Source organism: Panthera uncia, chromosome C2 (assembly GCF_023721935.1).
Source record: "Panthera uncia isolate 11264 chromosome C2, Puncia_PCG_1.0, whole genome shotgun sequence".
Lineage (NCBI taxonomy): Eukaryota > Metazoa > Chordata > Mammalia > Carnivora > Felidae > Panthera > Panthera uncia.
The window spans coordinates 126,291,909-126,316,335 of NC_064810.1; the positions used below are offsets into that span (position 1 = coordinate 126,291,909).

General features: G+C 37.1%; 1 protein-coding gene across 3 annotated transcripts in view; it reads left to right on the forward strand.

The window, feature by feature from the left end:
- The window catches only part of TOPBP1 (DNA topoisomerase II binding protein 1), a 61,568-nt gene extending 38,012 nt beyond the window's left edge, over positions 1 to 23,556 (forward strand). For all 3 annotated transcript variants that reach the window (XM_049628805.1, XM_049628806.1, XM_049628807.1), the window contains 12 exons: positions 444 to 567; positions 1,377 to 1,523; positions 1,642 to 1,744; positions 3,664 to 3,856; positions 5,626 to 5,846; positions 6,658 to 6,824; positions 7,069 to 7,180; positions 10,416 to 10,579; positions 11,338 to 11,475; positions 13,686 to 13,775; positions 13,945 to 14,106; positions 22,625 to 23,556. In XM_049628805.1, the coding sequence (XP_049484762.1) occupies positions 444 to 567; positions 1,377 to 1,523; positions 1,642 to 1,744; positions 3,664 to 3,856; positions 5,626 to 5,846; positions 6,658 to 6,824; positions 7,069 to 7,180; positions 10,416 to 10,579; positions 11,338 to 11,475; positions 13,686 to 13,775; positions 13,945 to 14,106; positions 22,625 to 22,765 (1,762 nt within the window). In that variant the 3' untranslated portion in view covers positions 22,766 to 23,556. The remainder of the gene's footprint in view (positions 1 to 443; positions 568 to 1,376; positions 1,524 to 1,641; positions 1,745 to 3,663; positions 3,857 to 5,625; positions 5,847 to 6,657; positions 6,825 to 7,068; positions 7,181 to 10,415; positions 10,580 to 11,337; positions 11,476 to 13,685; positions 13,776 to 13,944; positions 14,107 to 22,624) is intronic.
- The last annotated feature ends 871 nt before the right edge of the window (positions 23,557 to 24,427 follow it).

The following is a 24,427-nucleotide window of genomic DNA, read 5'->3' on the forward strand; positions in this document are numbered from 1 at the left end:
AGGATTGTTGCGAGGAATGGCTGAGATAATGTTGTTTCAAGTACATAGTTTATTACAGGGCATAGAGCAAATGTACAGTGACCAGTGACCTCCAACAACCAGAGGACAGATTGGATGTTTTGCCTATTTTATTGATTTGAAAATACCTTTATTGTTACTATAAAGTGATACTCATTGTAAAAAGAAAATTTAAACAATTCAGAAAAGTATAAAGAAGGAAGTAATACTTTTAAAGACTATCTTTCCTGGTATCTCTCTGTATTTACATACCTGGTGTGTGTAAAATTTGACCCCCCCCCCCAAAAAAAAACGCCTGTCATTTAATGTCCATGTTTACTCCAGATCTTAGAAGTTTTTTGAAGGTAAATATATTCATAGAGAGTAATGATCGTCTTAAATTTAGATATTTCTTTTAGTTATTTGTTAAAATTTGGTTGTTTCAGATGGAGTTTTGATGAAACAGTGACTCATTTCATTTATCAAGGCCGACCAAATGACACTAACCGAGAATATAAATCTGTAAAAGAAAAAGGAGTACACATTGTTTCAGAGCACTGGCTTTTAGAAGTAAGCAATACTTTTTTTTCCTTTTCTATTAAATGAGAATGTATATAAACATTTCCAGACATAAGCTAGTTTCCACGTATGTAAACAAGTTTGATAACCTTAGTTAACAGTGCACATTTCATTTCTTTGGCATTAAAAACTTAAGATCTTTGGTCCCTAAATACTTTAACAAGTCTTTTTTTTTTTTTTTTTTTTTTTTTTAGCATTTATTTATTTTTGAGAGAGAGCATGAGCGGGGGAGGGGCAGAAAGAGGGGGAGACACAGAATCTGAAGCAGGCTCCAGACTCTGAGCCGTCAGCACAGAGCCCGATGTGGGAGGACTCGAACCCGTGAACTGAGGTGAAGTCAGATGCTTAACCAACTGAGCCACAAGGCGACCCCATACTTAACAAGTCTTTAATGGATACTCTTTCTGACTTCTCTGATTCTTGTCGCTAATAAAAATGATGTGAAATAAAATGTTCTAAAAATTTAAGGCGAATTAATTTGGCACACCAGTGCAGTTTAGAACTGTGTTTTCTAGAATTTTTCTCTGTTTCTGGGTATTCCCAGGAATAGGATTGATACTTTGGCAAAAGCACAGGAATGAAATATGTTTTGTTCTTTAGTGTATATGACATTAAACGGTGAGAATAATTTTTCGTTTGTATGGTGGAATGTTTCAGTGTCACCTACTTTTCAAAACTTTAATTCTGTAAACTTTTGCCATCTTAGAACATAATGGATTGGTTGTCCTTATTCTGCTTAACATTATTTATTCATTAAGATGTTTTTCAGCCCTGTTTTAAAGCCTGCCATTGTATTGCAGTGTGCCCAAGAGTATAAGCATCTTCCTGAATCTCTTTATCCACATACTTATAATCCCAAAATGAGCTTGGATATCAGTACAGTGCAAGATGGCAGACTCTGTAATAGTCGACTACTCGCAGCTGATTCAGCAACAAAGGATGATGAGGTAGATGATATGGATGATGCATTTACCCCCTCCTTAAGCTGAATGCATAATCTTATAGTGCTGTGAAACCAAATTTAATGACTTGTTTTGAGAAATTATAATTCTTCTCCTTGAATAGCCAGATCATTTGCCTGTAGAAGAAAATGACATAGACAATATGACCACCAGTAATAAAGAATTAGTAACATCAAATGGAGATGGAAGGAATGACTCTAAAGGAGGTAAAATATTTTAAGTTACAAAAAACATTTTTTAACAAATCTCTATCTTTCATACAGAATGCTTCCTTTGTTTTCTGTGTTGCTAAATACAAGCAAAGCATATGTTTGAGGATTGATTTGAGGTTATATGCCAATCATTAAGTAATAATTTGCAAAGCTTTAAGTGATTTATACGTGTCCAAACTTGTGAAATCTGTGGAACAAGTTATTTTAGAGTTAGTGTGATACAGCCCTATTCTGTCAAAGGTAGGTGGAATTGGTGGTTTTGTAAAAATTTATTCTTCAGTTTTCAGTAACTTCCAAAAAGCTTTATTGTATATGTGGTATATTTTAATATATTCATATGGTTTAAAGGTATGGAAGGAGGCATGAAGTTTCTCCCTGCCTTCCAGTGTTTTTGGTTTCTTATGTATCCTAGAGCTGTGTTATGCATATACAATCATAAATACATATGTTGTCTCCTGCACTTTTTTCTTAATATTAATTTTTGGGAGAGCATAAGTGGAGGAGGGGCAGAGAGAGGGGGACAGAGGATCCAAAGCGGGCTCTGTGCTGATAAGCTGACAGCAGCAATCCCGATGTGGGGCTCCAACTCACAAACCGCAAGATCATGACCTGAGCCAAAGTCGGACACTCAACTGACTATAAGCCACTCAGGTGCCCCACTCCTTCTGCACTTTTAAAAAAGTGTATAAATGGTGGACATACTATATATGCTATTTTATACATTCATCTTTATCTTTTTGCTTAATAGTTCAACTTTTGGAGTGTTTCATATTAGTACATAAGGAGCTTCTTTGGTCTCTCTCTGTATCTTTTTCTTTTTTTGTAACTGTAGAGTACTGATTGTGTTGACCAAGAAGAGGCTACAAAGCAACCAAAAGCAATTATTTGGGATTTTCAGGATTGCAGTCCAGGAGATAGAGTCCATTGAAACTCGTCATTGCAAGCAGGGAGTACAGGCTTATAAAGGCAGAAACAGCAAGGTTATATAACTTGCTTTGGAAGAAATATGATTGGGGCTGTCAGAGTTTAAATTGACTATCTAATACAAGATTGTTATTTAGCTAACAGATAATAACCTTTATTTCAGTCCAAAATAGAAGGATATGTTCTAAGAGGTGGTGGAGTTTGTGGTTGACAAGCTGCAATTGACAGAAGTTAAAAGCTCATAGTGTTCCTGAGAATTGAAACAGGAGACTTTGCATAGCCTTACTTCCTTTGTCCTTTGACTCTATTTTGAGTGACTCTCTTAGCAATGCTTCCATTTTGAATCTTCTTTCACATTTATATGAATGACCATTTAGTCAGTCCCTTTTATGGGCATGCAGGCTATTTCTAATTTCTTGCTATTACAAAGAGTACAGCAGCAAATAACTATCTGTAGATGTCCTCTTTTTAATGGATTAATATTTTCTATTTTCCTTACTGATCTTACCCTACTGGAGCTTTCCTTATGACTTACCTATTTAGTTAGTCCCACTCAGTTCATTCCAAAAATGTTTATTTAGGATCTATTTCTGTGTTTACAAGGAAACCAAAGATATATATATATATATGTCTGTTTTTAAGGACCAAGGGGTAGAAATCACATACATTAATTATGGATGCACCTCAGAGCATAGTACATAACACAAGAGGGTCAGAAGCAGACAGGGAGCTCTACAAAAGGGAGAATCACTGCAGGTCTTAGCAGGATGTCTTGGAAGGGCTTTTTTGATTTTTTCATATACGGTCCTTCTGGTAAGGACGGCCTAAGGTTCTGCAGTATTCATAGTCTTGTTCATTACTGTCGCCTGTAGTAAGCAATAAATGTCAAGTTAAATCTGTGTTCGAATATAAACAAAATAGTTAATGTGAATGAGATGTGATAAAAAAGAGAAACTTACCTTAATTGGTGTATTTGCATGTGTTTCAAGCTCTGACACAGACATTGGAGATGAGAGAGAACTTTCAGAAGCAACTGCAGGAGATCATGTCTGCGACGTCAATAGTGAAACCCCAAGGGCAGAGGGCTTCCCTTTCAAGAAGTGGTTGTAACAGCACTTCTTCAACCCCTGATAGCAGTCGCTCTGCCCGCAGTGGGCGAAGTAGAGTCCTGGAGGCACTGAGGTATGTACCTGTCACTGGTGGCAGACAGGAGCAACTAGGTGACTCAACAGAAAGGTAGCTCCTTATTTGGGTTCCTACTTGCTCAGTTCCATAAGTTAAGCCTCATTCTGCATTTTTTTTTTTTTTCCAGCAAAGCAGAAGTTTAGAATAACAAGAACAGAACAGGAAAAAGGGTTATAGTACTGGGCCTTACTTAGCCCAATCTATATACATATATTATATGCAGATACTATACTGGTTATAGACTTTTCTCTCTTCCATTACTTCCTAGCTTTTCCTCCTTCCCTCTCTTGTTCCAAGCAGTTGTAGAATTCTTACTTTGGGGTAAGAGGTAGACAAAGGTTTGTTCCACACCAAGCAACTGCTTCACATTGAGGCATGATTAATATTTTTTATTACCAGGGCTCCTGGTGGCTCAGTCAGTTAAGCATCCAACTTTGGCTCAGGTCCTGATCTCACGGCTCATGAGTTCAAGCCCTGCATCAGGCTCTGTGCTGACAGCTCAGAGCCTGGAGCCTTCTTTGGATTCTGTGTCTCCCTCTCTCTGCCCCTCCCCTGCTTGCACTCTGTGGCTCGCTCTCTCTGTCTCTCTCTCTCTGTCTCTCTCTCTCTCTCTTTCTCAAAAAGCCTCATCTGAAATGGATTCAGTGGATAATTCTGTTCTGTCATGTTAGTATTAAATAATAATCGTTCTAAACATTGTAATATATAGAGAGAAATTTAAATTCTTTTAGAACCACATGCATTTTGTATTCTCTTTACAAATTTACCTTCTAGAAAAGGTGATTACAGATCTCAGTGTGATATGACAAGTTCAGTTGCATAACTTCATCTTTTTCCTGATAGAAGGATCTCTAATTGTAGGATGACTGTTAGGGGACTTCTGTCTTGAATTGATTGATTGAACTATGCATCTGTCTTAAGCTACCTGTATATTTCATGAGGCCATTTCTATATCTGCATACTGAGTAAACGTGACTTTTTGTCTAATATACTTCAGATGATGTTTTGTCATTACAGAGAGCCTAAATCTTGTGCCAAGTCAGAGTAAATAAGTATACTCAGAATAAGGCTATCTGCCTTGTATTTGAGGCAAATGAACTCTCTGGGCTAAATTATTTTTGTTAAGATTCCATTTACATACATTGAAAGATTTGATATTTAGAAGGAAAACAGTTGGAATTATATTTACCGTCTAGTGGAATTATTATAATTATGACATAAAACATGCTTCACTCTAGTTCAGTATATGACTGATCTAAGACTCTGGGAGGTTCGGTTACCAAGAGCCAAAAGCACCTTCTTTTAAGGCAGGTTTTATAGGGTCTTTCCTGTGTAATTATAGTTCTTATTATTTCAAGTGATAAAAATACAACTGCTGGTAAGCAAAGTAACTGGTTTTCTAAACATTACCGTGTTTCCCTAAGCCTGTATAATTAAGAAAAATTCCATTTTCAAATGTAGTGATCATTTTAGAATTTTGAAAACAATTTCTTGACAGTAAACTTTCCCTTTTAAAGTTTTAAATATATGGACATTCAGTCAAAATAGATATTTTCTTTTCTAACTAAAACAGTAAGTTTTAGAAAGAAATATTTTTAAAAGAAAAAATTTCCCAAAGTTCATTTATTCCATATTTTCAGGTGCTTACTGTGTGCTAGATGGTGGGCATACAAAGGTGAGCCTCAAATTTGCAGTCTTACGGAATTTATGAGTGTAGATTTTGTCGTGCCTATCTGTTTATGAAAATTGTCACTTTTACTCCTTAGGCAGTCTCGTCAAACAGTACCTGATGTCAACACGGAGCCCTCCCAGAATGAACAGATCATTTGGGATGACCCAACAGCCAGGGAGGAGAGAGCACGGCTTGCCAGCAATCTGCAGTGGCCTAGTTGTCCCACACAGTATTCTGAGCTTCAGGTTGACATTAAAAAATTGGAGGATTCTCCTTTCCAGGAGCCTTTACATGACGCAGAAACTGCTGAACAGGGTAATGAGAGGAAATCTATTCATTTGTTTGCATGAAGTACACATTGACTTCTTAAAAATAGATAAGCACATTGTGGTTCTCTGAATGACACATGCAAACAAAAAACTTACTAGATATTTTTTATTTTAGTAAGAGACAAAAAATAATTATAAATTGAGATAATTTATCAGTAAATTGAATAACATATTTTGGTTCTTAAATTTGGAAATTGAAGATTGGGCAGTGTTTTCCAGACATAGTTTTTCAGTATTGTTGTTTCTCTCCTTCTCATCCTTTGTACATTTGTGTCATTAAAGTTTGGACTTTGCCCAGTTACTTTATTTTCATTTAAATCTTCTAAATTGAGCCAGCAGGTACCTACATCTGTTCTTTGAATTTGTATGTGTTTCTTTCTGAATTCTCCTATTTTTTCCCTTGGGCTCCACCTTGAAGACAAAATGATTCCTATCTTTCATTTTTGGTCATTTTTTCTCCCCCTTTTTCTCATATCGCATGATTCTATCTCTACACTAAATAGATTTTCTCCAATTGTAGCTTTTGCTGTCATTTTACAAATTTGGGTTCCATTTTACTGATGAAAGCTTGGTATTTAAAGAAAGGGTTGGGAGAATCCCATAGATAACCTATTTGCCTTTTTAAAAAGCTAATTAATTGCACTTATTTATAAGCTCTAGAGGTAGGCTACTTTTACATGTATATTCCAGAGTTTGTGTTTAATTTCATCTTGGTTAAGACAGATGAGACTATTTGGCTGAATTTGTTCTTAGTCATATTTGGGTAACATCACACTGCAGCATTTTATTGCCCTCAGCTGTCTGTGATTCCGGAAACATGTGTGTAACTGAAGCCCCAAAACACCCAATCTCTGAGGAACTGGAAACACCAATTAAAGACAGCCACCTGATCCCTACACCTCAAGCCCCCAGTATTGCCTTCCCCCTGGCCAACCCACCAGTGGCTCCACACCCTAGAGAAAAGGTTAGTTTATCCTAAGTATGATGATATGCCCTTTTGATATTGCTATTGTGTTGCATTAAAAATTTATTGATAACAGTATCAGGAGTTCACAGATGTTGAAAACTGCATTTCTTTGCAGTGTATTATTATTTCTGTATTTGATAAACCGGAAGACTAAGTAAAATGTCACTGAAAAAGAATCATATAGCTGATGATAACCTTTTTAGTGTTAATTTTTTTCTAAAATAAAACTCTTCCATTTCAGACTATAACAATAGAGGAAACTCATGAAGACTTAAAAAAACAGTACATATTTCAGTTGTCATCTCTGAATCCTCAAGAACGTATTGATTATTGTCATCTGATTGAAAAACTAGGTACAAGTATTTTACTTAAGTCAAAAATGCAACCTTATTTGGAAACTAGTGTAGTTGATATCATTTGTAAGGTGTAGAAATTGAGATTAAAAACATTGGAGCGGGGGTGCCTGGATGGCTCAGTCAGTAGAGCATACAAGTCTTGATCTCGGGGTTGTGAGTTCAAGCCCCATATTGGGTGTGGATCCTACTTGCAAAATAAAATTTAAAAAGATGGGTAACTTGTCTAAGGCTGTATGTATTGAGTCAGCATTAGAACTTTGATTTTATAAAGGTCTAAATAAATCTGAAGTCACTGGGTTATAGCATGTAAATATTTAAAGTTTATTTAGATCGAAACCAACCATCAAAATGATTTAAGAGTGTGCTGCTTTGAGCTTTTTGTTCATTGGTGAAATCATTGCAATTGTAGGTTTAAAATAACACTGCATTTAATTGAGGTTGAAGGTAGAGTAATACCCAGAGAGGAACAACCTCTTCTGTAACATTCTACTATATATGTCAGGCTGTCCACCTGATGTCATTCTGGAAGCAGCATACTAGGAAGGTAACCTGGTGCTCTTTAGCAGTACTGTCCAACCTAAAGAGAACATAAGCCACATATGTAATTTTAAACTTTCCAGTAGCCACATTTTAAAAAGTAAAAAACAAGTGAAATTAATTTTAAACATAACCTAGTGAACTCAAAATCTTATATTCAATACATAATCAATATAAAATACCAATGATATCTGCCTTACTAAGTTCTTGAAATCTGAGGTATATTTTACACTTCTAGCACCTCTCAATTTGGACCGGCTGTGCTTCAAGTGTTTGATAACCACATGTGGCTGGTGCCTACTGTGTTGGACAAAGCAGCTGTACAGGGTTAGGGAAAGTATAGGAAGAGAACTTAATCTGACAGCTTGGTATTGAGAAAACATTAAGATATAATGGTTGTTTTAGGGGCACCTGGGTGGCTCAGTTGGTTAGGCATCCAACCTTAGCTCAGGTCATGATACCGTGGTTAGGGAGTTTGAGCCCTGTGTCGGGCTCTGCTGACAGCTCAGAGCCTGGAGCCTGCTTCAGATTCTGTGTCTCCCTCTCTCTCCACCCCTCCCCCACTCCTGCTCTTTCTCTCTTCTCTCAAAAATAAACAAACATTAAAAAAAATTTTTAAAAAGAAGAAATGGTTGTTTTAGTAATGGCCCTGAGTTATCAAGAAAATATTAAATGTTATTTAGTGCTATCCTTTTGAGAATGTGGAAAACCATGATTTTTTTAAGGTTTCTGTCAAATACTGGGGCACTTGGGTGGCCCAGTCAGTTGAGTGTCTGACTTTGGCTCAGGTCAGGATCTCACCATTTGTGAATTTAAGCTCCACATCAGGCCTGCTGCTGTCAGCTAAGAGCCCACTTCGGATCGTCTGTCCCCATCTCTCTGCCCCTCCCCCCCACTTTGAAAAATAAACATTAAAAATTTTTTTTTAAATTTCTGTCAAATACAGTCATACAGTTCCAAAGCTGTATTTCTTAGAAACTGGACTCATGTAGAACAGTTTCTCAGTTACCTGCTAAATCAGATAGAGTTGTAAGTCACAATTGTTAAGCTTTACATAGAGGTCCCAAAATGAAAGAAGCTGTTTCAGGTGTCCATCTCCTGTATTTTGTTCCATCTCTGTAAACTGTGGACAAGAGTAGTATCAACTAGCAGAGCATTTTCTAGAAAAGGGCAGAGAAGAGAGGCAGATGAGGACAGACTGTGCTGGAATTGAGTCTGAATAGAAAGTTTTTGATACTAGAATGCAGAGAGACCATATTATAAATGAAGCATGGCCAGCTGATACACATGAGTCAGTATATTGTGTTGTCTGGGTTACAGCATGAATTTGTTATATAGGATTAGATCCTGTTACAATATGGAATTTTCACCTTACTGTTCTTTTGTCACTCTGATAGTGGGTGAGTTACTGTGTGTCTGTGTCATCATGGGTAGATTGCAGATAACAATAGTCACCTACCTTCATAGAGTTGTGGGAATTAAAGGAGTTAATAATCTGGAGCACTCTGAATAGTCCCTGGCATATAATAAGTGCTCAAACAGTATTGCTGCCATTATTAGACTCCTCTGTAAAGCATGAGTAGAATTTGAATGTTTTGTTGAATTCTCACGAAGTCCTTAAAACAACTCTGCCTAACCAGTAATCTCACTTCTGAAGTATAAATCAAAAGCCATGCTTTACATATGCTTACGCCACCTTCTTTCCTCTAAGTCAGGCTTCATACATTTGTATGAGAAGAGGGTCAGCCCCCACCTGCTGCTTCATCTCTGTTTACCTATTGTGTGTGTTTTCCTCCCAAGCTTCTATGTGGTTGGGCTACTGACCTTATTTCCACTCACAGAAAATTTTCTTCTGCTTTTAGTCTGTAGAAGCCCCTTTTTGACTTCTGTCTCCCTGGTTATGCATATTCAGTGCTTGAAAACTGCAAAAGTGGTTGAGACTTGAGATACCAGCAGTAGTATATGGCCTCTGTTTATATTCTGTTTCTTTTTATATCTTAATTGTAACCAAGTGTGCACAAACTGGAAAGTTTGAACAAGAAAATGTATTGAGATAGCAAAGAACTTTTGTTAATTGTATTATATCTGATAATGGCATTGTGGCTGTATAAGAAAATTACCATGTACTTTAAATTTTTTTTAATGTTTATTTTTGAGAGCAAGCGAGCACGTGAGTGGGTGTAGAGGAGGGGCAGAGGGGGAGACACAGAATCCGAAGCAGACTCTAGGCTCTGAGCTGTCTGTACAGAGTCCAATGTGGGGCTCGAACCCACGAACCATGAGATGATGACCTGAGCCAGGGTCTGACGCTTACTGAGCCACCCAGGCACCCCTGAAAATTGCCATGTACTTTAGAAATGCATACTGACTGGACAGGGATAGGGTAACACAATGTCTGGAATTTACTTTAAAATAGTTAAGCCGGAAAGGAGGTAGACTGAAGTGGCATAGCAGGATTTTGATAATTTTAGAAGCCAGGTGGCCAGTGTGTGAGTGTTCATTTTACTGTTTTGCTTTCATATTTTAAAGTTTCATAAAAAATATTACTTTATAAAAATGTATGTGAAATGAAATAATTTTCAGTCAAGGTTTTTTTTTATTTGGTGCATTTTGTAAATTCTGTGCAGAGTTGACATGTTTTTTTCCTAGGAATAGTTAAGAATTCCAATAAAGTATCCATTTTTCTCTACTTTAGGTGGACTAGTAATAGAGAAGCAGTGCTTTGATCCCAGTTGTACACACATTATTGTGGGACATCCACTTCGAAACGAGAAGTATTTAGCTTCATTGGCAGCTGGGAAGTGGGTGCTTCATCGCTCCTACCTGGAAGCATCCCGGACTGCTGGGCACTTCGTGCCGGTGTGTATTCAAATTAACGTGAAGAATCATGTTTCTTTAAAAGTAAATTTCTTAACAGTTGATTCCGGTACTTCCACTGGCCATTCATATAATTGAAATAACTAAATGTGACAAATTAGATTATACCAATTTTATAAGGCCCACAGTAACAAAACAAAAAAATGTATAGAGATCACAAACCCAGATTCTTAGTGATATCAATTTTAATTCGGAAGTGGGCCTTTTTTTTTCTTATTGGAACAACATTAGAAAATTTCAAGATTATCTCGTTATAAGCTTTTATCTTTACTGCCAGTCCATTAAATACTAAATTGTGTGAGATATTTTGGTTCCTAACTAACCATCACAGTAATACCTACCATGTAGTTTTTTGAGGTTTTCAATCAACATCCCTTAGGGATCTGATTTCTGTCGACAGGTAATCAAGCTGTTAATACAGGTGTCCACTGAGAACATGTCCTTCTGTGAGGTTCATCTTACAGTAGATGAAACCAAATAATGTATGTTTATCAGTTACTAAGGTATAGTTATCTGTGTCTCTTAGAAACGTATGCAGTATTTTTCTGATTTCTAATTAAAATCCCGGTATATGAATCGAAATTCAAGTACATTTCCTTCTCTCTGTTCAAAAACTGATGCTTATTTTGTGCTCTATATTTATAACAATTGAGTGTATAGCTTTTAACTCTTACTAGATCATGGACTCCTTAAGGACATACTGTAGGACAACTCCAAAGTGTCTTGTACTGATTGTCTAGGAAGAAGACTACGAATGGGGAAGTAGTTCCATACTTGACGTTTTGACTGGAATCACTGTACAGCAACGAAGACTAGCACTTGCAGCAATGAGATGGAGAAAAAAAATCCAGCAAAGACAAGAATCGGGCATTGTTGAGGTATTAACATATATATAGTTATGTAGGTTATTTGAATGGCATTCAGTATTATGACTTTACAGATTTTAAATTTAAGAGAATATGCTTAACAAAATAATGATTCTAGTTATGAGTCTCCTGGTTGGCCTAGTCAGTAGAGCATGCGACTCTTACTAGTTTTGGGATCGTGAGTTCAAGCCCCATGTTGGGCACAGAGCCTACTTTAAGAGAAAAAAAAAAAAAAGAAAAAGGAATTCTAGTTGTCTTTTATGCCTTGGTTGATATACTTAGTTTGGGCATTAAATTGAGCTTAATATTAACTTCTAATTCTTCTAATTATGATTGACAGGAAGATAGAATGTGGATGGCTCTTTTAAAAATATATATGTAAAATGTGACACACACTGTATTTCTTCCAAAGAAATCTTCACCCTCTACTTTTAGGATCTCTTCACATGGGGTCCACAGACTCTCCCAAAGGAATTGTAGATTGAATTCAGGAAGCCTGTATACACACTCTGGATGGGGCGGAAGAATACATCTTTATTTCTATTAACATCTAATTGAAAGCATTTCCTTTCATTATAGAAGTCTGGGTAACAAATCCCAACGCTATTAACAGTACCAGTGACTTTACCCCAACAAAAATCAAGATATTTTTGCTTTGCATTATATTGCAAGTATCTTAAAATACTGTTTGTGTTCATCACTTTTTTTTAAGTTAATGTTTATTTTTGACAGGGAGAGAGACAGCATGTAAGTGGGGGAGGGGCAGAGGGAGACACAGAATCCAAAGCAGACTCCAGGCTCTGAGCTGTCAGCACAGAGCCCGACATGGGGCTCGAACCCACGAACTGTGAGATTGTGACCTGAGCCAAAGTTGGATGCTTACCTGACTGAACTACCCAGGTGCCCCATCATTTTTTTTAATTGAAATGTAGTTGATGCACAGTATTACATTAGTTTCAGGTATGCAACATAGGGATTAGACAACTATACATTATGCTATGCTCACCAAGTATAGCTACCATCTGTCTTTACTGCTCTAAAATTTTAGTAGTTATTCAGCCATCACTAGGTCTTTTGTGCAGAAGCACATCTATTATGTTATAAATTTGTAAATATTTGGATAATTTTTTAAAAGATGTGGGGTTTTTTTTGTATTCCTTTATATATTAAAAATATTTTAGGGGCGCCTGTGTGTCTCAGTCGGTGAATCATCCGACTCTTGATTTCTGTTCAGGTCATGATCTCAGTTTGTGAGATAGAGTCCTATGTCAGGTTCTGCACTTACAGCACAGAACCTGCTTGGGATATATTCCCTCCCTCTCTCTCAAAACATTTTTTAAAAATCTTTAAAAAAACAAAACAAAACAATATTTTTTTTTTAATTTTTTTTTTTAAATTTTTTTTTTTAATGTTTATTTATTTTTGAGACAGAGACAGAGCATGAACGGGGGAGGGGCAGAGAGAGAGGGAGACACAGAATCAGAAGCAGGCTCCAGGCTCTGAGCCATCAGCCCAGAGCCCGACACGGGGCTCGAACTCACGGACCGCGAGATCGTGACCTGAGCTGAAGTCGGACGCTTAACCGACTGAGCCCTATTTTAAAACATTGTTCATGTGGCATGGAAATTACATTTCAATAAAGCTGTTACTTTAAAATCATTATTTAAAGAACAGGTCCATAGGTTTCACCCAACTGTCAAAGAGGTCCTGGCTTACGAAAAGGTTAGGAACCCAAGTTAGATAATCTTTTGTGTTGTATTCTGAGTTCTCTCCTTTATCCAAGCCCTTGTTAGCCTTAATTTCCCTTCTTTAGGGTAATTCCATTGGCTTCTGTTGATTGTTATTCCCTAGCTAAATATTTTGTATTTCCAATTTGCAAACATTTTCAAGAGAAATATAATGGAAGCTTCTTTAAAGAAGCTGTGCATGAAATTCTACCCTGGATTAATTATAAGAAAAAAGACTAAACAAAGGTCAATTTGCTTTGTTTTCATGTTAGCTAATCAGTAAAGCATTTTCCTTCATCTTCAAGTATTTATTGATGGCCTACTGTGTGCCTAACACCCTGGCTGTGTGTTTCAAAGTATTCTGACCAAAGACAGTTACCACTTGTGGCAGAAGTAAAGGTTATTTGTTGACATAAAACTAAATTTACAGATAAAATAATGTATTTGTATTTTATTTCCCAAATAATTTCAACACTGATATTTTTTCATTTGTAGGGGGCATTTAGTGGGTGGAAGGTCATCTTACATCTTGACCAGTCCCGAGAAGCAGGATTCAAACGCCTTCTTCAGTCAGGAGGAGCGAAGGTTTGTATTGAGTCAACTTACTAAATTTTTTACACAAGTTATTTTCTAACCATGATTGCTGTGATCAGGTGATTTTCTGTACTTTATGAGATGGTAATCCTCAAGCACAAATTATACAGTTGAACTACTTTGGGACAATGATAGATTGTAATGCTTATTTCTTCTTCAGGTGCTACCTGGTCATTCTGTACCTTTATTTAAAGAGGCCACACATCTCTTCTCTGACTTCAGTAAACTGAAACAAGATGACTCAGGAGTTAACATAGCAGAGGCTGCTGCCCAGAATGTGTACTGCCTGAAAACAGAGTACATTGCTGATTATCTGACGCAGGTTTGTACGAGTTTGTCCTTGCCCTCCTCATCCCCAGAGACAGGCTTATATGCATAGGGAGGGGACCGCACAACAAAACCCTTGTTAGCTTATTTATTAATAGAATATTCGTCTCCTGTTATTCTCCTCTATGCAGTTCCTTTCAGTTTCATTCTGTTTTTTATAATAACACATATGTAAACATTGAGCTTGGAGTTAAATGAGGCAGGTATAAAAATCTAGGTACCTCTAAAAGCTTTAAAACTGCTCTTTACATAAAGGTAAGCCAAAACAGCTTGATGTGTAGGTTTTGCTGTTTGTGTTTGGGAGTTGGCTCGGGATTTATAGAAAAAATGGCTAAAACACATTTATGTTTTTTTACGTTTTTTTTCTTACATTTTTTTTTTTAAAAGCCTTTATCATAAAGCAGTGAGGTGTACCGAAGAGGAATTAGTAAGGCAATACTAACTCCTAGAAACACCTAAATAACTTTTTAAAAAATCGAGCTTTTTCTTTCCCTGCCTCTCTTGGGGCTGTGTTGGGAGTTGGGTACTAGATGTCTGGAGGAATGCAGTGGGGGAGTAGTAGGGTGCTCTGTATTTCTGTGTCTCAGCTCACCACTGCCTACCTAGCTCTCAGAAGTAGCTCAAAACAGAACACTTGCATGGAGCAAAGCAGCAGAATAGGGAGGGGGGAGTGGCGACTTCATGTTGAAGTTCATGGTCGAGATAAGCCAGGTACAAGTACAACTCAGATAGGCTCACCACAGTGTTCTGACCTCAGGTTAAAAGCTAGGTGCATTGGGGGGAATGAACGAATGAATGAATTAAAAAAAATAAAGGTGGGTGCAGTAGCCACAGGGATCTTGGTGATGATAGCTTTTAGCTTGTCTTTAGCCACGTCGCTCCAATCTGGACGGTCACCCTCTACTTCTGTGCACTGCTGTCCTCCCAGGACCTCCATTCACTATCCTTTCTCTTTGTCAGATCTCCTGTTTCTGAATCCCATGTCATCCTGATCTCTCCTTTTGTTGAGGGTCATCTTATAGTAATTACTTGAGAAAGCACATGAGAGATAAACAGAGATTTTCTATGTGTGAAAGTTCTTTCTTCTGTGCTCACACTTGACTGATAGATGAGTTCCAACCCAGCCTTTGACGCCCACCCAAGCTGTTTTCTCCTTGGACTTTTGATTGCTTGTCTCCTTGCTCTTAGTATTGCTGTTGGGTAGTTAAAGCCTTCCTGATTCATAATCTATGTAACGAATCTAGTAGGAAGCTCTTTTTATCCCTAGTTTTCTAAAATTTCAAAATGATAGGTTATCATGTGGGTCTGTTTATTTAATGCCATACATGATAAGCCTCTTCTGGTCTGGTAACTTGTATCTTTCAGTTCTGGGAAATGTTGAATTATTTCAGTGATGATTTTTATTTTCCCTCTCCATTTTCTGTTCATTCCTTCTAGTACTTCTGCTACTTACATATTGGATTTTCTTATTTCTCAAGTATTTTTAATCTTCACTTTTTGAGAGGTTCCCTCAGTTCATTCTTCTCCTTTTGTTAGCTCTTCACTTGGGTATCATGTTTTTAATAAGCAAGACCTTTTTTTAGTTTTTTTGAATTTACATTTTAGTATTTTAATAACATCTTTTTTTGCTTCATAGATGTGATACCTTCTACTAGATGTCAGGATTTACTGGTTTATTTTTCAAACTTCTCTTATTTCTGCATACTCTCCACATCCACTAAGCTGCATTCACCTCTTTGGGTCTTTATCTTCCACGTTAGAGGAATTTATCAGACATTTGGTAATTCTTGGCTTTCTGTTCATGGTTAAGAGTAGAGGATTAAAAGCTGATTGGAAGTACCGAGTGCACAAGTCTTGGCAGCTTTGATCTGAATGCAGTAGTCTGGGTGGTCTAGTTATTGGGGACTCTCTTCTAGGTTCATACTTTCATGTACTTCTTGAATTGTTTCAGTTGATTCAAAAAGGAGTCTTCCTGTGGATGGAGATAGAGTGTATTATGCTAAGTGAAATAAGTCAGTCAAATAGCCTGTGATTTCACTCATATGTGGAATTTAAGATACAAACCAGATAAACATAAGGGAAGGGAAGCAAAAATAAGATAAAAACAGGTAGACAAACCATAAAAGATTCTTAAATACAGAAAACAAACAGGGTTGATGGAGGGAAGTGGGTAGGGGGATGGGCTAGATGGGTGATGCATACTAAGGAGGGCACTTGTTATGATGAGCATTGAGTGTTATATGTAAATTATACACATGAAACCAGTTTACTGTACGTGTTAAGTAGAATTTAAATAAACAATTGACATGAAGAAAAACAACGAGGAGTCTTGCAATCTGCCTCAAGGAGGAGTCTGGCCACCTTTTGTTTTACCTGAGATGCAATTGACATAACGTTAATTTCAGATGTCCAACATAACAATTGCGTGTGTTAATGAATATATATATACAAAATGATCACCATAAGTCTAGTTAATATCCATCACCACACATTGGCAAGTTTTCTTTCTTGTGAGAACTCCCAAGATTGAGTCTCTTAGCAACTTTCAAATATACCATACAATATTAACTGTGGTTACCATATTGTACATTACATCCTCGGGACTTACTTATTTTATGACTGGAAGTTTGTACGTCTTGGTCATCCTTACCCATTTCCCTAAGCCCTCCAGCCCTGCATCTGGCAGCCTCTGTTTGGTTCTGTGTGTCTATCACATTTGGGGGGATTTGTGGGTTTTATTTTGGTTTTTGTTTTAGATTCCACTTACAAGTGAGATCATCTGGTATTTTGTCTTTTATCCGACTTATTTCACTTAGCATTAAGGCCATCAAAGTCCATCCATTTTGCTGCAGTTGGCAGGGTTCCTTGGCTGAAATATTTTTTATGGCTGATTAATCCATTGTTGTGTGTATATTACGTTTTTATTCATCTGTCGGCAGGTACTCAGGTTGTTTTCATATCTTGGCTATTGAAAATAATGCTGTAGGGGCGCCTGGGTGGCTCAGTCAGTTGAGCGTACGACTTCACCTCAAGTCATGATCTCACGGTTCATGAGTTTGAGACGCACGTCAGGCTCTGTGCTGACAGCTCAGAGCCTGGAGCCTGCTTCCAATTCTGTGTCTCCTTTCCTCTCCCCCTCACACTCTGTCTCTTTATCTCAAAAATAAATAAACGTTAAAAAAATTTTTTAAAGAAAATAATACTGTAATGAACATAGGGGTGCAGAAATCTTTTCAAATTCTTTTCGTTTTGGATAAATACATACAAGTCAAATTGCTGAGTCATAGGTAGTTCTATTTTTCATTTTTTTAAATTGAAATATACAGTGTTGTATTAGCTTCAGGTGTACAATATAATGATTCAACAATTCTGTACATGGTTCAGTGCTTATCAAGAGAAGTATACTCTAAGGTAGTTCAAGTTTTAATTTTTTGAGGAAAAAAATAATGGCTGCACCAATTTATACCCCACTAAGAGTACAAAGAGTTCTCTCTTCTCCATATCCTCACCAACACTTTTTAATTCTAATGTGTTTGGTAATATTTTGTTATGGTTTTGATTTGCATTTCTTTGATGATAAGTGACGTTGAACACCTTTTCATGTACCTGTTGACTGTCTATATGTCTTTGGGAAAATGTTCAGATCTTCACATTTTTAATCAGATTGTTTTGGATATTAACCCCTATCAGATACATGATTTGCAAATAATTTTCTCCCTTTGTTAAGTTGCCTTTCTTTTTGTTGATGGTTTCCTTTGCTGTGCAGAAGCTTTTTAGTCTGATGTCATCCCACTTGTTAATTTTTGCTTGTGTTGCCTTTGTTTTTGGTGTGAAGTCCAAAAAATTTTTACCAAGAGAAATGTCTAAGGAACTCACTCATTACAGGGGCGCCTGAGTAGCTCAGTCAGTGAAGCGTCCAGCTTCCTCTCAGGTCATGGTCTCATAGTTCGTGGGTTTGAGCTCCACGTTTGGCTCTGTGCTGACAGCTCAGAGCCTGAAGCCTGCTTTGGATTCTGTGTCTCCCTGTCTCTGCCCCTCTCCTGCTCATGACCTCTCTTTCTCTCTCTCAAAAATAAAAATTAAAAAAAAATTTTTTTTAAGGAGCTCCTTACAGATTTCTTTTAGTTTTATGGTTTTATGTCTTGGGTCTTTCATCCAAATCTTTAATCCATCTTGAGTTTATTTTTGAGTATGATGTAAGATCACGGTCCCATTTCATTCTTTTACATGTGGCTGTCTAGTTTTTCCAACACCATTTATTGAAGAAACTATCCTCTTCCCATTAGATATTCTTGGCTCTTTTGTAATTGACCACAAATCCCTGGGTTTAATTCTGAGTTTTCTATTCTGTTCTATTGATCTCTTTGGATGCCAGTACCATACTGTTTTGATTGCCATAGCATTGTAATATAGTTTAAAATCAGGGAGCATGATGCCTCCAGCTTTGTTCTTTCTCAAGATTGTTTTGGCTATTTGGAGTCTTTGTGAGCCATACAAATTTTAGGTTTGTCCTATCTCTGGTAAAAATATGCCATTGGAATTTTGATAGGGATTGCATTGAATATGTAGATTTCTTTGGGTAGTGTGGACATTTTAACAATGTTAATTCTTCCAGTTCTTGAGCACAGATATCTATTTACTTGTCATCTTTTAAACAGGGTATCTTTGGGTCTTGCTTGTTAATTCTTTAGTGTAGTTATCGATATGACTGGGTTTATGGTTTTTTGCAATTTGTTTTCATTTTCTCTCCTTTGTTCTTGTGTTCTTCCTTTCTTGCGTTTTTTTTTTGCTTGGTGGCAGGGTGTGTTTTGCTCGACAGATTACAATATACTTCCTTAACCTTTCATAGTCTAGGTAGAATCATGTGCCACTTCACACAGAAGGCAGAAAACTTGGAATCATACGGGTTCCTTTGCTTCCCCTGTCCTTTAAATTCAGGGACAGTAAACTGTAGCTCACAGGCCAGATCCTATCCCCTGCCTTTTTTATAAAGTTCTACTGGAACACAGCTGCATTCACTCATTTGCATATTCTCTGTTCTTCTTTTGCACTCCTACAGCCGGCTTGAGTAGTTGCAACAGAGACCATCTGTCCTACACAGCCTAAAATATTTAATGTCTAGTTCTTTAATGTAAAGCAGGGGCCAGCAAACTTTCTGGTATCAGTTTTCCTTCAGCCTGAAAAATTTTGGTTTGTAGTGTAAGTCTGATGGGACCAATTCTAGTGGGTTTTTTTTTTTTTTTCTGTTTTTGAAAGTGTCTATTTTACCTTTATTCTTGAAGGATCTTTTTGTAGGATATAGGATTTGGGGTTGATATTTTTTTTCTTCTTCTGCTACTTTAAAGAGTCCACTTTCTTGTGGCCTCCATGGTTTCTGATAAGAAGTCAGTGGTAATTTGAATTCTTCTGTATGCAATGCAGTATGTCATTTTTTTTTTTCCTGACTGTTCACAATTTTCATCTTTGGTTTTCACCATTTATGATATTTCCAGATGGTGTTTCTTTATATTAATCGTGCTTGGTTTCTGTGGAGCTGTGTTAGTCTGGAACTTTCACCAGATTTGAGAAATTTTGGCCCTTATTTCTGCTCCATTAGGAATTTAGTCACTCATACCTTTTGATATAGTTCCACAGGTCCCTAAAGCTGTGTTTAGTTTACTTGCAGTCATTTTTCTGTGTTTTTCTGATTGACTAATACCTCTTTATCTGCCTACAATTTTACTGATTTTTTTGTTATTTTCATTCTGCTCTTAAGCCTATTCCAGGAGATTTTTTTTTTTTCAATACTAAATTTTGTTTTATTTAAATAGGCTTCACACCCAGCACAGAGCCCAAGGCAGGGCTTGAACTCACAACCCTGAGATCAAGAGATGGAACACATAACCAACTGGGCCACTCAGGCACCGTGATGTTAAGTTTTTTTGTATCTGGAATCTCTATGGCTTCTAGTTCTGCTTTTTCATTTCACTCAAGTGTAATAGCTGCTTTGGTATCACTGTTTACTATCTCCAACATCTGGGTCATGACAAGATGTTCAATTTATTTTGAGTTAATTGTAGATTTAAAAATGCAGTTAAAAGAAATAATGCAGTGTCCCCCAGTAGATAAGGTCTTGCAAAAATGTAGTAAAATTTTACGGCTAGGGCATTAACATGATGCAGTTTATGTGTATTCCAGTACCCCCACTTCTCCTTATGTGTCTGCCACCACAGTCAAGATACAGAACACTCTGTCACTAGAGCCATCCTTCATTTTGCCTTTTCTTACTCACACCCACCTCCTTCCCTTCATTCTCTTCTCTGAGCTGTCTTACTTCTGGCAACCACTAATCCATTGTCGGTTTCTGTAATTGTGTCATTTAAAATCTTAAATGGAATTAGTATGTAATCTTTGGCTTTTTTTTTAATCAGGTTGTTACTTGTATCAATTTTATCTTTCTTGCTGAATAGTTCAGATGTACTACAGCTTTAACCATTAACCTATTGAAGGATATCTGGGTTATTTCTAGTTTGGGGCTGTTCTGAATAAAGCTGCTCTGGGGCACCTGGGTGGCTCAGACACTTGAGCAACCAACTCTTGATTTCAGCTCAGGTCATGATCTCCCAGTCATGGGATTGAGCCCTGCTTTGGGCTCTGCACTGAGTGTGGAGCTTGCTTGGGATTCTCTCTCTCCACCCCCTCTCTACCCCTCCCCAACTCCCATGTGTTCTCTCAAACATTAAAAAAAAAAAAAACTGCCATGAACATTTGTGAGAAAAGATTTCATTACACTGGGATAAATGATTGAGAGTGTGTTTTCAGAGTGGTCATATTTTAAATTCCTACCAGTGTTGTTTTTCTATATCCTTATCAGCATCTGTCTCTTTTATTTTAGCCATTCAGTTGATGTGTAGGTAATCTCTCGCTGTGGCTTTAATGTGTATTTCTATAATGGCTCATCAGAGTGACTGATATGCTTTTGTCCTCTTCATAAAGGTCCTATGAGGTGTGAGGTTCATGTAGGTATGAAATTTAGGTAAAAAATGGTCTTAGAATGTCCAGTTGCTCCACCATCAAAACCATCCTCCATTTAGTTGCTTTGAACCTTTGCCAGAATTCACTTGGGCATGTTGTGGGGGCTATTTCTGGGTTTTCCTTCCTACTCATCTAGGTGTCTTTACCTCTGCAATAGCGTCCTATTATACATGTAGTAAGCCCTGATGTGAAGCAGTCCTCTTTACTCTTCTTTTTCAAGACAGTCTCAGCTGTTCTAGGGCCTGCACCTTTCTGTGTAAGTTTTCAAATAAGCTTATTTACATGCCTACGAAAACATTTTGCTACCATTTTGATAGGAATCACATTAAGACTATGAGTAAATTGACATCTTTACTATATTAAGCCTTTTGGTCCATGAACACAGCATGTCTACTTAGGTCGTCTTTGATTTCTTTCATCAACATTTTGTAAATTTCAGTATATGTTTTAGGTTTTATATCTATTTCTTTTTTGGGCTTTTGGATTCTAATTGTTTTTTCTTGAGAATGGGTCATGTTCTTCAGATGTGGAGTAATTTTGGATATATCTGGACATTATAAGTTGTAGAAACTCTAGATTCTGTTGTGTTCCTCAGGAGAATGCCATTCTGTTTGCTTAGCAGGCACCTTCTGCAATACGTGGGGGCTTAAATCTTTAGCCTTACGTTGAGCCACCTCTGTACATCCATGGGGAGAAGTGAAAGATTTGGGCAGAGTTCACAACAGATTTTGGGACTTTCCCTGCTCCTTCCTGAGATTTCCCACCTCATTTTCCAGTGGCTGTGGTTTCAGGCCGTTAATGCTGCATGTTTTCTGTTGAGGTTTAGCCAGACCACATGACACAGACTGGGGCTTCTCCTCAGACCAAAAACAAACAAATGACAAAAAGAGAAATTCACCCCTGACCCAAGTGTCAACCCCTTCTAGTATTTGCCTGATCTCGTTTCCTCTCCTGTGTCTTGTGTTAGGTGCTTTTAATATATTTGGGTCACAAGTTGTCATCCAGGGGAAGAGTCCAATCAAAAGATTCATTTTCATGTTATCCAGTGTGCCATCTTGCCAGAAAACCAAGTTTTATCACACTTGTAATAGGGAGGAAAGGTCCTTTTCAGTCAGGATATGGTTATAAGAGAATTGCAAAGGTTTTTGAGGCAGGTAGAGCAGAGTATATGAATTTTGACTTTGCCACCTGCTAGTTCTATAATATTATTTAACCTTTATCTTATCTGTAAAATAAGTAAAAAAAGATTTTCAAAAACTGACACTAAGTATAAGGTGTCACTTCTTAACCCTACTTTACAAATCAAACCGTTATCAAGATCCAAGCTATGAATTTTTCTGATAAAAGGTGAGATTTTGTCACACACAGTCTGTTCCCTAAATGTGACAAGGGCTAGGTAGCACCTTAAAAGACAAAATTATTTTGGGTAAAGAATTACCTAATAACACTTCGAAATCTGAAAAAAAAATGAACAATGTTTTTTTTCCCCGCTTTTATAGGAATCCCCTCCTCAAGTAGAAAACTACTGTCTATCAGAAACTATTTCATTTCTTCAGAATAAGGAACCTGGGCCTGGATCATCACAGAAGAGGAAAGCTCCTACAGAGAAAAAGAAACTCAAACGACCTAGAGTAAACTAATCGTGTTTACTCTTTAGTGACCAAACCTGATCTTTTTAAATTACAAAACCTGAATGCTACGGTCATGGATTTGCATAGTGATTTAAAGACAAGTGTCTGAAGAATTCAGGTTCAGCGTATAATAATGACCTTGCTTGAAATTAGTTTTTAACACCTGAAATTTTAATCACTGCACCATTAACTGTCTTACTTGAAATAACAACAAAATACTAATCCTCCTCTAGCTTGTCATTAAACCACGTTGAAGTGTGTAAGGGACTTATTTATTTTCTTGTAAATAGCTGAGGCTGTAGTTTAGTGGAAGTTTTAGCAAGGTGATGGATTTTACCTTAAAATGCCTGCATTAATTCATAACAAGGAAGTTATCAATTGGGATTTATTCACGTTTCCCCTGATTCTCCTCACTACTTTCCTGCTTTTTAACAGGAGCCTGAGCACAAGGTTTAATGAGGAACCAAGGCTTTAAACTAAAATGTGTGAGTGTGTATATATATATATATATATATATGTACATGCATGTTTGTACAAATCTCCATGATATTTGCCAAGTTTGGGTGCTAAAACTTGGAAAATAAAGAATAAAAAAGAAAGAAAACCAAAGAAAACCTATCTGGGCAACTAGTTTGAGTTTAAGTAATCTCTACACCCAACATGGGACTCAGACTCATGACCCTGAGATCACATCACACGCTCTACCTACCTACTGTGCTGGCCAGGTGCCCCCCATTCAATTAAGTTTTTAAATGCAAAGCATTTCTCTTGTTGAAACAATAAATGATGTGTAAAATTTAGCTTAAGCAAATTGCTCTATTTCTCATTTATTTAGAATACTGTATTAACTGGGTTTAAAAAAAACCCTTTTGTTGGAACTATAAAATTACATTAGCCTTTATTAATCTGAACCCCAAGTACTACATGTGTTACCACAGTCCTCTACAGGTAAAGCTACCTCATTTTGTTGAAGGGACAAACCAGAATTAGAACCATGGTTTTTATGTAAATGGTCCCATTCCTAATGATTTTCTGGAAGGCAAACTCAAATGGTGATGGGTCCAAGTTCTTAACCTGGAACAAAACCTCTCAAGTTTTTATCAGATCTTCCTCTGAATGGAGGGAAATAATGGGTTATCACAGCCCTCACAATTGGCCCTTCAAAGTTTTCAGCTTTGAGCTAATTCACAGCTTAGGACAAAAATTCCTATACAAATAGCCTGCGAATGTAAACTTCACCCTCCCCACATAGAAACCACACTGGCCTGTTTTTTATCAGCCATTTTGTGTGATCTGAATTTTCACTGGCAGTAAAAGATCCTATTTCTCTCTATCCCACATAAAATTATATAATGTACCATATTCTTTTCTGCCAAGATTATGAACGGTTTCACCAGTCAGTTCTTAAAACACATAGTTTATAAAGAGTCCAGATGTCAACTCTTCCCGATTCTCCAGAATCTCTATATCAACAATTTTGGCTTTGTCTTTGCTTCATAGGCCTTCTTACATGCAAATAATGCCAAACAGGAAATTCTCTCATTTAAGAAGAAAAACAAAAGCTTTCCTTGGTTATTCTTTGTTTCTCCAAAGAATTGCAAGCGCATTTTTAATGTGACACTTAAATTAGCATTTCGTATTCCTCCATGCATTTTCTTGTACATCTGCCTG